This window comes from Gobius niger, assembly GCF_951799975.1.
Source record: "Gobius niger genome assembly, chromosome: 8".
Lineage (NCBI taxonomy): Eukaryota > Metazoa > Chordata > Actinopteri > Gobiiformes > Gobiidae > Gobius > Gobius niger.
The window spans coordinates 22,447,108-22,466,192 of NC_136859.1; the positions used below are offsets into that span (position 1 = coordinate 22,447,108).

At 41.8% G+C, this 19,085-nt stretch overlaps 1 protein-coding gene across 5 annotated transcripts in view; it reads right to left on the reverse strand.

Moving 5' to 3' along the window:
- LOC306966923 (uncharacterized protein) overlaps nucleotides 1-19,085 on the reverse strand; it is a 153,329-nt gene that overhangs the window by 122,758 nt on the left and 11,486 nt on the right. For all 5 annotated transcript variants that reach the window (XR_013793135.1, XR_013793136.1, XR_013793137.1 and 2 more), the window contains exon 3: nucleotides 10,872-10,968. Coding sequence is in view for 1 of the 5 variants with exons in the window: in XM_079561777.1 (XP_079417903.1) it covers nucleotides 10,872-10,968 (97 nt within the window). In the remaining 4 variants the exon portion in view is untranslated. The remainder of the gene's footprint in view (nucleotides 1-10,871; nucleotides 10,969-19,085) is intronic.

A 19,085-nucleotide genomic window follows, 5' to 3' on the forward strand; every position in this document is an offset into this window, starting at 1 on the left:
GGCTCAGCTGTTGGAGCAGCCCAAATCACATTGCACCAGCTCCCTATGGCTTCTCCTGCAGGTGGTGGGTCCACAGAAGGACGGCCTCACGATTCTATCTGGGCCTGTTGGTCTCTCATAAGGGGCTTCTGAACCGCTCTTTGTCTGACCCGTCACCTAGGACCTGTTTGCCATGGGAGACCCTACCAGGGGCACCAAGCCCCCGACAATAGAGCTTCCAGGATCATTCGGATGCTCAAACCCCTCCACCACATTAAGGTGGCAGTTCCAGGAGGGGGTATATATCTATAATTCTGCATTTGTTGATTAGTGGTGGAACAGTAGGCAAAAGAGTAGCTCTAACTCCTGTAAGCTTCCCTTCACACAGCAGCCTGTACACTATATATGTTCGAAACGCATTCACATGGAGCCTCCTGTCCATCCTCTGTCCGCCTGTTCTATCAGACGCTCCGTCCGTTTATCCAGAGCGTGTGGGACTCATAGCAACAGAGCTGTGCATGTTCTAACCACTGGGGACACTACTGCACGCAGCTCAACAGGTGAAGCAGGAACAAACGGACAAACAATTGAAAAGTGATTTGAACAATCTCAAACAAACATCACTACTTTCACCTCATTATCTTGGATATTTAGACAGTAATTGTGGTGCAAAAAACATCATAGGTTCTGCTATATTTGTTTTGAGCCATTGCGCTACTTCTCCTGTTTTGGTAAATCTTCTAAGAGACTACCAGCACCCTCTGGTGGTAACTTTCCATAATGTGTTTACAATTGAGGACAAACAAATTTCATTCCATGCCAGAAAAAAAATGATACAGGGCCTTTAGCAACAGCTTGTATCCTACATGCTTGTTAAATATCAATAATCTGAAATGTTGACCATGACACTGGAAAACAGACATTCAGATATTTTTCCATACTCAAATTTATTGCAACTTTCATCATCAATAAATAAAGTATTTCTAAATAATGCCATTTATTCAAACAACATAAAAAATGATTAAGAATTAAATAAAATGGTTGTAAAAGAACTATGAGAGTTACATAGCTTCTTGCTTCTTCTCTGGCCATCTAAAGTCCTCGCATTGTAAACAGCTGAGTAAAGTTCGCTCTTGATTAGTTCAAAGTCTCCTCTTCACTGTCCCGTGGTCTCAGGCTAAAAGCACCAAACCCCTTTACTTCAGCCCCATCCACTCACACAAGGGACCACTGCTAAAACACACACACCACTTCTTTCATGGGCCACTTTGATCTGATAAGAGGCTGATCCTTGTAAAGGTGGGCCAGCCGAATCAAACAACACATCAGACACACACACACACAATCACCGCCACTATTGTCCGCCCTCACTTAAATCAGTGAAAGAGGTGCAAAATAAAGAGAGTTGAGACCAGAGACTTGTGCTGAATGGATGCTTATGTTCGTTAATTAAATTCCATTATCTAGAGCTGGTTTAAGCAATTGGTTTGAGAAAACTGATGATAAAAATTGTATGGTATAGAATATGAATAATAATAATTCCCGCACACGGCCAACCTTGCAAGAATAGTTTATTTGGATAAAAATCAACGCTTCCCGAGACCTTCATCGGGCAAATTGCTGAAGGGCTTCAGGTGAACAGCCTTAAGTAGGGTGTGGCTGGCACCCAAGGGTGACTGTCTTAAAAGGACAGTGTGCTAAAAATGGCCAACCTATTTACACACAATAAATAGGCAATATTGTCACAATATGGACAAAGTGGTCACCTTTGGGTGCCCGTCACACCCTACTTAAGGCTGGTCACCTGGAGCTCTTCAGCAATTTGCCTGATGAAGGTCTCAGTTTTTGCAAGGTTGGCAGTCGGGAACTATTATTATTTTTATTCATGAACGCAAGGATCTTCCCTCATCTCCTACGCACCTGCCTTAATTAATTGATTTGTGACGTTTTTTTTCTATGGTACAGAATATGAAAATGAGGCAATATATTTCAAAACTCTGGGTAATACTGCATCATGATCACTGACATGTGATAACTATGTCTTGTTAACTAGTCAAATTGTTGTCTAAATCTATGTAAATATGTGTGAACGCTAAAAGTATTGGGGAGAATCAAGATTACAAAAAATGTTACACAATTTCAGGATCTGTCAGATTAAAGACCGTATTATGCTAGTGTCATCTGTATGGGTCTAATTGATAGGAAACAATGAGCAAAATTATATTTAGAAAAGGCAATACAGTCAGTTGACACACAGTTAAAACTTTTTGTTGGTAAAAGTGATGGGAGTTCATAACCTGTAAATGCCGTCACAAATAGTACACATCCAAAAGTATGTTAAATTTTGTTAAAACCAAAAATTGCTAATTTAATAAAGCGATCTCAATGTCCAACTATTGTGAAGATTGTTATTAAAGTAAAATAGTTTGTGCCTCCATTGCTCCACAGCTGCACTGTCCCAATTGTGTGTGTGTGTGTAAACCTCAAGTACCTTGTAAAAGCCCTGCAGCCCCTCCTCTGGAGCAGGAGCCAACACAGTGATCAATACACATGATAGGGAGCTAATCGCTCTCTGTCAAAGCCGGGCCTGCCAGCCACTAATGGCACACTCACAGGGGAGCGTGTGTGTGAGCGTGGCCTATAATGGCATTGGGACTCTTTAGAGAGTGTTGCTCAAGGTTAGACTCAGGGGACGAGGGGCAATTGACCGTACTGTCTGTGACACTGACCCCTCCACTGTCAGCGCATTCATCATCCTGAGCTGACATGAGGAAGCTCCACACACACATCTACACACCATCTGATACCAATGGGATAAAGAAAGAACACAAGATAATATCACGTCTTTTAGGTGCTCAAATGTGAATTTAACAAACGCTTAAACAAAGTCGATGCTCATGTCGTGTAAAAATGTTAGCAGTGGCAACGTGATAAACCAATATTGCATGATGTTTCTAAATGTCACTATAGTAAAGATACAAATATGAATGTTTTTCTATACATTTGTATCACTAGCTGAAGTCAAGAGCCAGTGTAACCATTAAAGTATGATCACACAATTACAAAGTCGACCAAAAGAGAGTTGTTTCATGCTGTAGAGTAAGATCAAAACATAAGTGTAACATTTTGAAGAAACTCACACATTTGCATTACAATATCAAATCTGATGAATAAGAAATGCACAGAATACAAGGTTAAAGAAGATCAAAGGCAAAGAGATTGGGTAATAGTGTGTATATTTAAAGCTCTATAGCAGAGAGGTGAACAATGTGCAGGTGAGAAATCACAGAATGAAAAGTGTGGGTCTTAGGTGCGCTGGTGCGTAGCCCCCAGCTCCTGTGTGCACAATGCTCTGTCTCTATATGAATGAGTGGATGGGCTGGATGGCAGGCAGCTGCAGCAGTCTGATACGAGGCGAGCTGCTCAGATATCAGCGCTGACATTTTGGGCTTCGCTACCCACCCACGGCCCCCTGGGAAAGTGATGGCAGTGGCTGTGGTCATGTGCCCCCTCCTCCCGCACACATCCTGCCATTGGCTGTCAATCACAGCTGTGGGCTCCCTGATGCTCTGTCGCCTTCGCCCTGGAAGGACCTATTGTGGCACTGCATGAAGGACCCCGCCACGCAGACCCTGTCCCGTATCTGATGCGAAGCTCTCAGCCACTGCCTCTTCAGTCTCACATCTAGGGCATTCAGATGGCCCAGCCCACAGAAACATTGGGAAAAATGGCTGTGCAAACAGTAAAAGAACAGTCCTTTTCATATAAATAAATAAAGCTATACAGTGGTAAGACTTATGTAGGGAGGGAATTGCATAAATCTAAAATGGAGAGATAACAGAGATACTCTGTGGCCCCTCCTCTATCCTTCTCTCAGGGCACCTCTCTCTCCTCTCGCCGCTGCCCCCCGCCCCTGCTGCCCCTCCTGCCCAGCCCCGGGCCTCTGTGCTGCTCACTCCATTGTGTCAGCCTTCACAAGTGCTCAGTTTGAGTGGCAGGCCGTCACAGATCAGTTCCCAGCTAAAGCGGCCCGGCAGGCCGGGGTGACGGGCCAGGAAGGGATCTAAGTGGGGTTTATCAGCGCTTCTTAACGCCTCTCCGGCTCCCTGACACAAAAGAGAGGGGGTATTAAACATCTAAAGCAAACCAAAAAGCGTGAAAGCTCCTTATAGGGCCGCGGGATTGCGGATGTGACTTGAGTCTTTAAAAAAAGCAGAAAAATACTGCTGGAAAAAAGCACACAAACGTCTCAGCGGTGAGGAAGCGATGAGGGAAATTCTAATGTTTTTTCGATCCCATGTGGATTCAGAGAGTGGGTGGTGCAGAGATATACACAGATAGAGGGAGGAAGAGAAAGGAAAGAAGAAAAGAGCATCTGTAGGATCAAGATGGCACTAAGCATGTAAAACTAGCTTAGTAAAGCTTTACCGATGCCACCTGGTTTGTTAATCTGACCCCAGGAACAGCTCCTGCTATATATGCAAACAATCACTATCACGGCATCAAGGTTAGATGGTAACACACCACAAAGGTACAAATGCCAACAAAAAATACTGCCTAAAGTATTTTATACCGTCTCTGTGCGTATGTTCTGGTACAACCGCCTCAATATAGTTTTTTTCAAAGCATCACATTTGAGAACTTTGATTGACATGGATGACAAAAAGAGGCGTTGAGAAAACACACTATTCAAAAAATAATTTCACTCTGAGCTTTTGTAGCACCCGCTTGAATGGCATTACTGTACAAACAAAACATACAAAAATAAATAATTGATACAGAGAGGCACTCACTGTAACGATTTAAAGAATGGGCCACGGCGTGAACAATGCTACGTGTGTGCCGTACAGCTACAGCGCCTGTGTGTATGTCAGGCGGCTGGCAGGGGGTTAGTAACTGAGACATTTGGTAAAAGGTCACTATAGAGTTCAATCAGAGACGTGTGAGAGAGAGAGCCGCGAGAGCTACCGCAGTTAGGACAGTTAGAAGGAACGGCAGTCACAGGTGGTGCCTTCAGTAAACAAAGAGAAACAACAGGGGACCAGAGAGAACAGCAAGCAATTATAAACTCTGTATGTTTTGAGGTAAAGCCGTATGCAAACGCATCACTGGTTTGGCATTATCAAACAAACAAACTGGGGGACGTTAAATTCACGACAATGTTACGCATTGGACTGAAATCTACATTGCTAACAATGCACCTATTAGTTAGCTGAATTTGTCGCTTGTCCCAAAACTTCTTCTTCACAGTTCTGTATCTCGGCATCCGAAGGCATTTTTATTATCCCGACACAGCGCAGTCCCAACATGAATCCCCGTTATTTGTGTACTTAATCACACGTGTTTCTGTTCCCGATGTATCCATTACGTGTTTGCCTTAGAGCTTTCCCTTTCTTTATGTTTCTGTTTTAGCGCAGCCTGGTTAATTATGTCATTAGCCGTGTGATTAATACTACAACAGCTGATTGTGGCGCGGGCTGACGAAGGGGCTGCATGGGCTGGATTACATGGTGCCAAAGCCTCCGCAGAGAGACCACCAGGACTTACATTCTCTCAGTGTAAATGATAGGCTTATAGAGCAGGCTCAGAGCAGCTCTCCCGTGGACTGCTGTAATCAAGCCAGCATTTTATATGAGCAAGAGCAGCTGCTGGAACCACTCATTCAAGGGGCATTGGCGTTAGCACACTCTCTATGCCCCGTGAAGTGATTTACACGGCGTTTACCGCAAATCTATAACTGGAATTCCTACGATATATGGCTAATTAAAAGACGGCATCAGGATCGATTACGTTTTTTACATTATTGGAGATTAGGGCATTATCGTATGAGAGAAAATGGTGCTTTTCAATAGCTATCTTAAATATAGTGGAGGCTGGACATGTGTTGTGATACTGGGCTTTACAAAAAATACTTAATTTGATATTTTTCTGACCATTTCCACACTGTACATTCCATTCCACTGAACGGACATCAAAATTGCTTCAAAACGAGAATAAATGACTAAACTAGGGCCAAAACTGAACTTTATCACATTTAAGTTTGTGTTTTTGTTTTAGGGTGTTATAGTAAACAAATCTGTAAATGTAACAATAATTTGCTAATATACTGTGGGGCCCTAATCATAATCTGTTATAATTATTACATAATTGGGGATCCTTTATTTTCATTTAGGTTAGCCTTCTGCATCCTTTCCGAGCAACAAAATCCATGTTTTATTTTATTACCAACTTCTCTAGCTGTGGTGCATGGGCTGCTTCATGGTACTCAGAATCCTCTGCAATTCTTTGTTTAATTTAGAGACTATTTAATACACCGTATTCTGCAGACTATAAGTTGCACCGGAGTATAAGTCACACCAGCCTTGGCAACTACCTGTGCATGCACGTTGTTCAAGCAGCCATTTGCAAACTCGTTCCTCTAGCGGGGGCCATCTAGCTTTTAGCCTGTGATTAGCTTTTTTTTTGTTTTCTTCATTGCAGTAACAGTAACCTCCGCTTTTTGCCAGCCCCTTCAGTTTCTTAGTCACTTCACACTTTTTTCTACTGCTCGAATGCTGTTTTTTAAATCTTCCGTGGTACAGGAGTAGCAGACACTGCTACACAAGCCTAGAGTCAGTATGAAAATAACAAACATGTGAAATTATATATTTTGATATATAAGTTGCACCTGAGTATAAGTCGCACCCCCAGCCAAACTATGGAAAAAAGGGCAACCGATAGTCCGGGAAATATGGTAGGTTTTGACCACTATTGGGTTAGTCATTGTATAGTAAAAGTTTAGTCGTGTTTTAGATGGGGTTGAGCCCTGATATATATTTATCTGATTGAGCCCATGTTTTGAGTTTAAAGGGACTATACAGAGTTTAAAAATGTTAAAATGAAGTATTTTCCTCCCCCTACATGTTCCAACAATGTTCTAAGGTGTAGAATGAGCCCAGACCTTTTCACCACAACTGCCTCTAAAATCCTGCACTGTCACTCAAAAAGGTGTTAATTCGGGACTGAAGCGCCGTCATGCACAGGCTGAATATAGAAGATGCAGTTACACGTATGACCTGAGGTGGCAGTAGTGAGCATAAAATGGCCAACTTGCATCTCGCCCCTTTAAGATCCATTGCTCCAAGCCTTTTTTCTAAAGGCTCAAACCATAGCATCCTTTTTGCGACTATCATTCCTCTGCTAAAACAAACTCAATCTGATTCAATCTGACTTCATCCACAAAACATCCAATGCAGGCGCTCTCAAGCTTGATGGGACAGAGGACCCCTTACCAAACAAATCCAACGGAGCCCTGCACGTCCTCCACTACCAACCAATGAATTTTCTTTCTTTCCATTGATAATATTATCGCAGCTATAATGGATATTATGGTAAATGGTCTGAAGTTATATAGAGCTTTTACCCAAAGCTCTTTACATCAAGGAACCACTCACCCATTCACACCAACGTACGCAGTCACTGGCGAGACACTATTTACAAAGATTTAAGCAAGTGAACTGTGTAGTAGCAGCACAAGGAACTGTCCATGGTGCTTAAAGCTTACAGAACGGAAGAAACCAAAGCTGAAGTCAACACACACAGTGTTACATTAGTAAATTCCCACTTGTGCTTTAGCTGTTTTGCATTTTGCTGTAACTTAATTTGCCCCACATCTTCTTCACTACATTTGCCGAGCCCCGAGCGATTTTTGATTTGGTTTAGAAGGTAAGTGTGGCACAATGTTATTCCTGCATATGTGCAATTCTCACTCTCTTCCAGATAAATGAATAAATAAAGCCTATAAGGTCTATAGCATTGTGGTGGTGTCCAATCTAAAGCATGTATTTGATGTTGTGCTGCTCCTGTGCGAGATGAATATGTATGTGTAAACAAAAAGCTCCCAGCTAAGTAAAGCTTGCATGTTGCTTCAATTAATGAGCTCTGGACTGTAACCCACCTGCATGAAAAGCAAAGGGGGGCAGTGAACAGGTTTCTATAGACACAGGCCTGGTCAGAGGTGGGAGGAGAGAGTACAGCTTTGGCAGCAGGCCAGTTTGTGTGGAGCTGACACTCTGTAATTGTGTTTGGCAACATACAGCCCATAGTAAATATACTTTCCGTAAATTAAACATCTTTTTATCGGTGACAAATGCAAGCAGTTAACGGGATTCTATTACTACGACTGGTTTAAGTCTGAGAGAGAGAAAGCGGCGCCTGAATGCAACTGTTCATTATCCCAAAACATTATTTGTTCAATCCATTAAATTTAAGACTCATTATGAAACGTGAGCCATTTTGGGTTGGCAAATTTATTTTCCCATAAAGTTACGGCAGAAGAAAAGTAATTAAAGTTACACTTTAATGAAATCATGGAGCATACATGGAATCACTGGAGATTGCTCATAAATTACTTCAATTAATCACACGCACACTGATTCAGATGATAACTCTTAATCACAAACTTTCAGATCTTCCACTGCTCCAGCTTCCGTTTCTCTCATTTACAGACAACTGGGCAGAGGCGGTTAGCAACGACTTTCACTCTGTTACGTTTACGTCTTCAAGCTTTTTAAAACGTTTGCAATCGTAATTTTATGACCGAAATATTTACAACCAATTCAAGTAAACTTTATTGATGAGGTAATTCACAGCTCTCTGGTATTTACAGCACTTCATATTGTTGTTACATTGGTGCAAAAACTTTACATTTTCAAAAAGTGAAGGATTTGGAAAATGTGCTTAGCTCGTCATGTTTTTGCCTGTGTGAATACCCCAACACTGATTCATATTTATTCAGTACAAGCTCGGTTCAGGGCTGCGTAATTAATCATTTTTTAATTGAATTGTGATTAAATCTAGGGTCAATCTCCGTTATCGACAGTCTACAGTCTCCTGTGGCAGTTACAGCTCATTGTTGTTCGGACTAGAGCCTGGTTTACTACGTGTCTGCACATGTGCAACATAGACAGAGCGTGCTAAAGTGGTGCAGTCGGCAGAGATTTTATCTCTCACAATCACTACAATACATCAGATTTACGGCAATAATAACAGTTTCTACTGATATTGGATTCACAGTGGCGCAGTGGTTAGCACTCATGCCTAGCAGCAAGAAGATCCTGGGTTCGATCCCCGAAGTGTGGACTTTGTATGATTCCCCTACCAAAAAATTATGTGCAATAGCATACCCTCTGGGGCCAGGACTCCCCTAAAAATATTCGGAATCTCAGTGGGACTTTCCTGGTTAAATCCACCCGATAAATACAATAAAATACAACATTTATCATATTAAAGATATTTTGGTTGTTTGCAGGGAGAAAGTCTCTCCTCCGACCGGACTTTACAGTAACTTTAATGGGAGCGAGGACGTCTCTAACTCGTCTCTATGGAGATGTTGAGTACAGGCAGTCAAGTATGGAATTTAAATAGGTTAGATCCTGATCCAAATCCATTCTTTGATTACAGACTGGAAAAACAGCATTTTCTGTCTAGCTGGTCATTAGGAGCATGCAGTGTATTGCTGGCAACAGTATAATCAAAAATGTTATGCAGTGTGCCTTAAAGCAGGTCAAATATATCATGTGCAACACGCTATAAAATGACATGTGCTAAAAGTAGTATGTGGAATTTAGCACTGGGTTTAGTAAATCAGGCCATGAGAGTAGATGGTTAAAATCAAATCATGATCTGATCCCTGTGACGATCCAACATTTTGCTGATATCATATCATGATTTTGTGAATTTTCTGTTAAATGCAGCTTGTGCTAAAACTTTCCCCACTCACACCTCGTACGGTCGACCTTGTCATGAGTGAGTGAAAGGTATATTTAACCACATTCACAATGAAACGTAAACTTTCAGAAGCAGAAAATCACTTTTAATCAATTAATTGGTTTACAATTAAATGCAATATACAAGTGTTTGTGAATAGTGATACAAACAAAATGATGATCTACTTTAAAAACAAAATTGTTATGTGAATTTTGAGGCTTATCGCCCACTCTGGCTTCAGGTGAATAAAATGCAAACTATTTAAATGAAGCTCGAGTGAAAAGCATTCATTAATTAATGTCTGTCTCGGTGACCATAAAAGTAAAAGTTATAGTTATTTGTTTTTAGGATATTGAAAAAATATGATGTGAAGAAAATTGTTTGTTTCTTGACTTGAGTAATGATTTAAATAACTACTTTCTTCCTTTAATGAAGTGTTATTATTGCGAACAGTAATAGCACTCACTCTGTCCACCTCTGCTCCTTTAAGTGTCCAGTACGAGTGCTCGGACGCACGTCCCACACTTTGGTGCGTCCCGTAGAGAGGACAAGGGCACAGCCCTGACCCAAACTCCCCAGTCTCTAGACCCTCCTCTCTCGCCCTGTCCTGTCATGGGGTGTCACTGAGGGCGACTGTTTCCATGACAACGCAAGTCCCGCTCTGAGGCCACACTGAGCGGGGCAGTGCAACGGTGAGTTTTTAGAGGTGAGGACAGAGAGTGCATCCAGTGATATCAGGCGGAACAGACAAGGTAAACAACTTTGTGCCATTACTCACCACACGGCTCTCTTCCTCTTTTTTTCACTTGTCGCTAATCAGCACTAGACCCTGATTAAAGCAGCAACACCAGCCAAATGAAGCTCCATTTGCATATACATGCTGTGTAAAATCAGAACCATCGGCGGAGTGTGATTCACTTTGACATGGCCGTGTTAAATGTATCACACAGTCACGTCTAAGGAGCTGAACACTCTGATTTGCTGTAGTTACAAATCCATTTCCCGCTGAGTTACACAAACACGCTCGTAAGGCCAAAATAAGGTGGCATCTTTGGGGAACCTGCAGCTTGACTCAGTTCACACACCCACAACATCTCCTCCCTGGATGTGAACGAGTCGAGCTAATTTATCATTAGTGCACTTACCCCTGCTGTTTTTGCAAGGCTCCTTCTTCTCTAGGCGGCTCTGTGAGGGCGCCCCCTGCTGTCTTGTTAGGGGACACTTCTTCCCCAGACTGCCAACCTATACACATGTAAACAAAACATAGGTCTCAACAGGAAAGGGGATTATTTTTCAACAAATCGGAGAATGTTAATGCCTGGAGTATTATTTCAATACAAAAATCAGAAGGTCATTTTATCAAATCGCTATGGACACGATGGGTCCGAACGCTCCCGTATTCAACCTTGATAGCTTTCATGACCTCTTACACAACGTAATTTCACCAAATTCCCCACAGCCATTCACCTTCTGCTGTTTTTACCACGAGCCGCACCAAAATCAAATAGCACACACTTTATCTAACCTTATCCTGGGCTTTTCATTTCCAAGCCTTATAAACTCGATCGTATTGACCGCCTGGGAGAGTTAGAACTAACTAAGTGAAATCTACTCGGCGGCAATTGTGTGTTAGATGCACAGTGCGGCGGAGGTGGGTTGGAGTGTGTGTGTGTGTGTGTGTGTCTGCGAGTGTGCCGCTGATTCTATCTCCTTTCACTTTCATTCTCTCTATTCTCTGTCCCTGAGGTGCATCAGGGCTGAGACTGCCGAGTAAATTGTCCCAAATTGAGTTCCTTCTTGCCGGCAGATACAGGCCACATCCCGACCGTTTAGAGCGAGGGAGAGAGAGAGAGAAAGAGAGAGAGAGGGAGGGAGGAAAAACAATCACAGAGCACATCACGCGCTTGAAAATTCTCACTCTAATTTAGGTCTTTTTTGTCTTCTGCTTCCTCCACTCCACCTATCTCTGCTGTTCTCTCCTGTTCTACACACCGACAAAAGACACAACATAATGCAAATGTATTGGTATTTGACATAGAAATACTGCAGCATTAATAGGGCAACTAAATAAACCGCCATCAGTGAGCTTTCAGCCCGTCACACAATCAAGACTTGACATCTATTAGCCAAGTAGTGTCAATTGCACTGTTACTCTCACTTGTCATTTGGGCCAGTTGGATTCAGTGTTGTGCATGTATGTATTGTTCACAATGCTCAGATGGGGCAAAAGGAAAAAGAAAAGAGTCAAGCCCAGCACATGATGTCTCACAACATCCGGTTTGAACCTCAGTTTGACTCATTGGAAATTCAGTTTTAGGTTTGACATGGTTAAGACCAATGTCATTCTTGCTTTGGACATGAGGATCTGTTGTTTAGATCAGTTTTTCCCAACCAGGGGTACGGGGACCCCAGGGGGAACGTGAACACTTACCAGGGGGTACAAGGGCTACAGGGGGAAATATTTCACATCTAAAAAGAAGGCTAAACTGATATTATTTTAAAAGAAAACAACTTTATAATGATAATTTGCAGTAAAATGTTTGAAATGTTTTTGCTTTATTTTTTTAACACAATACACGACTAAACACCAAAACATTTGAGTCTCAATAATGGCTGCACCTTAGAGTTTAGGGGGAGGACTCAAGGGGGTAGGCAAGACAAAAAAAGGTTGGGAACCACTGGTTTAGATAAGTTGGTACACACTATACTACCCACACATGTAAGCGTGTATCATTCCCAAAACACTTACAAAGCATTTGTCTAACTAAGTGAAGAAAATAGTCATGTATCTGGGATAGAATAACACATCTAGTTTCAACTGATATTGCTATAGTTTTAACCTTGCTTCAAATTTGCATTATACTGTTGTGCTGCCCGAATGCCATCCATTTGGAAACAATTTTAGCGTTGCTTATTTCTTTTCATACAGGGCAGCTCCTAATCCTTCCTCTCCTCTCTTTCAGCTGCAGATTTTTGGTCGAGCGTCCCTGGCTGCGGGGCAGGCTGTACTCAGTGACACGGTCCCATCAGCGTCAGACCTCCTGGAGGAGAAGTCTCGCTCTGACAATAATCACACAGTAAGTTTAGAGCTGAGCCGAGCCAAGCGCACACCACTCCCCCAGACGAAGGCACACTCCATTTAACTCTACGGGGGGCTGAGGCAGGCTGGGACATGGGATGAAGCATGAGGCGAGGATTTTTTTCTTTCCCTTCTTCCTTCTTCTATTTTTTTTTTTGTGGTGGTGGTGGTGGGGAAGGGGGGGTAGAGACTGGAGACAGATATGGAAATAAGGAGGCAAGGATTGGTACAGAAAATGGTGCTACAGGGCAAGAGTGGACCCAGTAGTTTGGTTTGGAAGTTTTTTTGCGCCTGCATGGACAGATAATCCCATACTCTTTATGCTTTCTCTCATTTTTTAAACAGAAAACTTTATGGCCCCATTACTTTGTCCTCAATAGTAGCTGGATTAGTTGATATAGGAGTGATTGTGTTATCATTGTCTAATTGTGATTAACAATGGGTGACTGAAATATGACCTGCTAAACTAACACAATAATCTAAAGGGTTAGCAGGTTTTATACATAGTAAGTCCCCATGGAGACAGCACCTTTTTATTTGCGAAGCATTATTGCAGTCCTCACGATTTCTATTGGCGACCACTTGAATAGCAATGTTGATTTGCGATTCATTACGCAAACATTGCAGTCATTATTTTCTGGCCAAACAAAATGACCAAAGATTTTAAAATGCTAAACCTCTTAGAGCGTCTGTAAATAGGAACGCAGCTATGCTAGTTGTCTGTTGGGAACTCAAAACAAGACTTAATGCTTGTAAAAAAAAATAAAGATCCATACTTAAATGGTTTATAGCTCAAAACTGCTCAATGCATTAACTTGCACATAATAAAGTGACTGTATTACATGCATTTAATATGGCAACATTAGAAAAAACTACTCTTGTCATTGCCAATCAGGCATCAACCAAAGTGCGCCGGATTAAAAATATGGGAAATTCTCTTGTGTTTTGTGCCCACTAAGACCCAAGCAGTATTTTTTTTTTTGCTCGGATATAAGATCAAATAAGCCTCTCTTACAGCCTGGTGATGGAGGGGGATGGTGCTGGATCACACTCTTGAGTCCATGCTGAGTGGTCAGCTTAATTAATATATGCATCATTGCTATCATAAAGTAACACCGCAGATTTGTGGTAATATGGACTTCACCCACTCGACTGGTTCATTTACTCGATGATGGATTACTCAACTAATGCGCATTTTAGTCACGTTTATGCAGGACATCTAGATTTTACTAATGCAATAAATACAAACGGCATATTTCACTCATTTGTGCACTCAGAGCTTAGATCAGCGTCTAAAATGTTGCTTGCGATTCTCACGCAATTAAACTTACACATTCGGTGCTATAGTGGACTTGGACAGAACATCTTCAAAATATGTACCTCATGTTGGGTCTAACAAAAGAACCCTGAGAAAGCATGTGCAAATGAGTAATTTCATCAGATTTCTGATAGAAAGGAGTCCGAATACATTGCATTCATTAACCACCTGTTTTTGTCAAAAAAATGTGTTCAGAATAAGGCTGCACAAATTTGGATGGGCTCTCAGCTGTCAAGAAATGTTCCATCGCTGTAGAGATGTTCAAATATTGTCGACTGGACCTCGTGAATTGAGTTGAGGATGTTTCACCTTTAAGAGGCTTCTTGTCACTATTAAGTCAAGCACACAAGCTGGAAGCCTTTCTGACTAGTATTGTGATTTCATGTTTTAAAATCTGGATTCAGTTCTCAGTGTTTAGGAGCATTAGCATGTGATTCAACAAGGAAAAACTCATAATGTTGGATTTAAATTCAGTTTAAAAGCATCCCATAGGAAGGATCAGTCCACCATGTGGTCGATGGCAATTTACTCAATCAGCAAACTTGACTTAATTTAACACCAGGTACAGCACAGAGACACACAGTGAAAACCGCAATCGCCCTGGCACAACCAAAACAAACACAACCTCCCCAAAACACGCGCTACTTGCATCTCTGTGCCCCGCCAGCGCAGGTTCACCACAAAACAATATGAGGCCAATCAGGGGGACCAGTGGTATGGCTCTCCCTCCGCTAATGAAGGCACTTTGAAAAGGTAATCTAATTCACCAGCAGCAATTAAGGCTTTGGAGCGCCTTGTCACTATCAATTATCTGCTCCTTCACTCATGTTCTCCGGTGCGGACGCGGAGCCTGCCTGACACACAGCAGCCCTGTTGGACAAATCAAAGGCGTCAGACAGACAGCCACAGACAGCGCTAATCACGACACATACTACTGTAGCCCAAGTCATTGACCGAAGGGGTACGGCACCGCCACGTAAATCAGTTTGTCATGGACCCAAGATCTCTATTTAGTGAGTCATCTCTATTACTAATAATGCAGAGGTGGGAAACATTTATCAGTCATTGCCTTATTTCCTCAGTAACAGAACATCAAAAATAAATAATAAAGGCACTGATTATCACAAGGACCAAGCCTGGATGAATGGAAAGTTGCATCAGGAAACGGTTACAGCATGTAATCCATAAGGGTGTCCGATTCACGTAAGCCTATGGCAGGGTACTTTATTATTTTATATTAAAAAAGAATGTGGGACAGAAGAGTGATTTAAGGCCATCCAATATACATTTAGCAGCAAAATGTATGAGTTTGAAGGTATTTTATTCTACTCTTGACCACCACACACCTTTATACCATAGTCTGGGGGAATGCTCCATTTTGATTGGCTAATTGGCATGCGTTAAAACTGTATAACGGCAACAGTTAAACATAAACCTTTCCCCCGGACTTCAAAGAAAGCAAACAGGCCACAATGAAGAGTTTCAGTTTGTGTGACCATGGTATTAGCGGATTAAACAAATTGGAGCTGTGCATTACACAGTTTTTATGCACTTTGCGGAGGAACAACGCACGGCACCTCGTTGTTTAATCCTTACTTAAATTAAATTAGTTTTGAATGAAATTAGTTTTAGTTTCACTTTCTAAATAAGCCAGTATCATCAAGTTCAGAATACTCTGGGTGAAAATAAGTGGCCCATGGGGTATACAAGACAAAAAATAACCTAGATCATGATTTTGAGTTTAGCACTTTTCTTTCTATATTATAAAGCTAGCTGAATATTCTGAGAGTTCACTTCAATTAACAATCTCCTGATAATCACTCATAGAACAGGCTGATCAATTGGAGCAGTAGGAGGAACGGCATGTGTTTGTGTTGGGAAACACTACGCATGAACCACCACCTAACCCTGTATTCACACAAAGGCAAGGTGGTTGAAGTGTCTCGTCCAAGGAAACAACAATTTTGCAAAAGGCTGGACTCGGAAAACAACCAACCTTGCGGCTCAAAAACACCCCGCTCTACCATCTGAGCCACTGTCACCCCAAATTACAATTTGATTTTCTATTCTCATACCACCATACCATAAATCCTTATTCAAATGAATGCGTCGCAGAGGGACAATGATTTGCTGTGGTTCCATTCCCCAAAGTGTGCACTATGTCCTGGGCAAGACACTTCAATTACCCATTAATAATGCAGAATCATCCCTAACCACTCTGTCTCAACTTTGCTGGACTTGAGTTTCTTTAACACAAAGAAGTCAAAGTCACAAAGCTGCTTCCTCTATCAATACTTATGCGGAGCATTGACCTGTGGCCCTCTTCTCTCGCTGAAAGCATCTCCAACATTCAAGCAAGACCTTCAGGCGGCAGACAGAGGTGGACGCGGACTCAAAAGTACTATTCAAATGCCTTTTTTCTGAAGCTCTTGATTGCTTAACTGGCTCTCTCAGACGGATGACCTCAGTTGGAAGTGCTGATAAGGAGGTGATTAGCATGACGCTAGGACAGCACCGCACCGCCTCGCAAGGATAATATCTATCTATGTCGTCAAAACATTAGGCTATGGAGAAAAGATGTCTCGTTTTGAGCCAGAAGTCATTTGATTTACAATGGTCACTGTGCTGGGCCTAATCTTCCAAATACAGACAGAGTTACTTTACTTCATATCAAGTGACTGAATAAATCAAACATCTCAACAAATCACTTTAAATGCCGTCTCTCAAATGTTTGCGGACATGTTTAAAATTTGTGCACAGTGAACTGAATCTTGATTTGAAACTAATTTCAAACCTAATTGCTCTTTGATATTTTTCCAAAGTCATGCACACCAATTAATAAGTATTAAGCAATAAAGGATTGTTTCCCAAACTGAGGCACCCGTTTTCCTGGTGGGACACAGGAGTCCTCATTTAGCTAAGGCTTTGTTTTAGTGTGCTTATACAAATTTAATTGGGAGTTTACACAATACTTCGCTTTCAGCACAGTGCGATTGTGGATTTGTTTTTCATATTCAATATTTGTGTGTGTGTGTGTGTGTGTGTGTGTGCGTGCGTGCGTGCGTGCGTGCGTGTCTCTGTGGTAGAACTGCCACACAGTCAAGTATTCTGAATTTGAGTCAGGTTTTGCTGAATGCCTGTTCGCACTCCATTTGAATAAACCTCAGGACCACTTTATAAAATGTGTGTATGTTACAAGAAATTAATTCTTAACTCAGTGGTGTTTCTCAACTTTGATGTAATTGTACGAAAACTACAGTTTCTGATATTTAACCAAGGCACGGTGTGACTTATTTCAAGATGTTGCTGAGATTTTCATGAATGAGCTAAAACTCTTGATGAAACGTGATGAAAAGCTCCCTTAAGTAGAAAATATTGGACTTCCACTTGAAACTGAAAATCACTGACAATTATGCAAGATGGAAGTCAAAGTGTTGAGAAAGAAGAGGGATGGATTATTCAATTAAAGTAGTGAATTTTAATTAGGCCATAGAGGGAATTTCATCTGGGTTTAGCCATCTCGCTATAACACAGGCAGAGACATGAGGAGAAGCACTGCTAATAAAATCAGAGGCAGAAATCCTCAAAGGCACAAAAAATAATCCTACCTACAACGATTATATTTGAATCTGTGCATTTCTGTGACAGAGTGAGAATTGGGTAACATGGTTAGTATTTGTTTTGTAATCATAAACAAATTGTTAATGGATTGGGGATAATAGTCAGTCACCATATCCATCCACATAGTCACCATGCTATTTCCATGCTATTGCTATGCTATTGCTGTGCTGCAAACTACAGAGGTACCAAAATAATAAAACTAAATCCAATGGAGACAAAAATAAATACATATTGAAGCACTGAACGAGATTTGTTGAACAGAGGGGTTGGTTTCTCATGTTGTGACAGAAAAACATATCAAATTAAAATGTGGCTGTATTTACTTTTCAAAAAAAAAAAGTTTATTAGCTTTCCTTAAAAACTACCCTCTACCTACACGCTGTACCACATTTAACTACCCGCTCTTAGAAATAGGAGAGCTCCATGTTGCCTTCCCTGCCGCGGCTGACGACCACCAGCCGCTTCTCCACAAAGACACATTGAGCAGCAATGGAGCGGGAGATGGAGGGAACAAGCAGGAAGCATAAACAAAAACAAACACAGACATCACCAGTCGAGGAGGCAGAGTGTGAGAGCCCCGTGAAGCAGCCCACCACCAGCGGGAACAGCAGCTGGTGTGTACAGGAACAGGCCTGCGGGGGGCGCCACTAGTCTCCACGGTCCAAGCTACGCACAAGCTCCAAGCCTCAGAGGGATAAGCTGAGGGCCAAATGGGGTGAGCAGCTAAAACAAGATGGTTACACTACTGGAAAGAAATGTGGTGCAATGGCAGGGGGCTCCTTTGGAGAAATGGGTACAGACACGTCTGCAGGTTTTACAGTACTGTATTGTTTGCGTCCCCGGGCGCGGCACTGCCGTCGACCACTGCTCCTTACGGGTTGCCCCAGCGGCATCGATGGATGGGTTAAATGCAGAGGACAAATTTCCCTACGGGGACAATAAAGTTAACAAACAAACAAACAAACAAACAAACAAAATAAGTCCTTAAACCCGAATTTTCAACAGTTTGATGGTCTCCAAGCTCCACAAATCAATAATTGTTCAAACAACATTCATTCAAAATACATTCAACATACATTCAACCACAGAAAAGAGGGAGAGAAGCTGACAAAACTTCTTTTTGGAAGGTTTGCTTGGCCACACTGGTGCAGTGAATAAACTGACGTTATTAGGTTGTTAGTCTACACCATGGACATGTCTAATATCACTTAGCTTTAATATGTAGAATGTAAAATTCTACTGAAAAATCCTAGAATGTTTTTCTTGTGTAGGGTATAGGCCCGCTTGTGAGCTCCAGGCCTATTCACCATCTTTCTTTATCTTCTTTATCTTTCTCTCTCT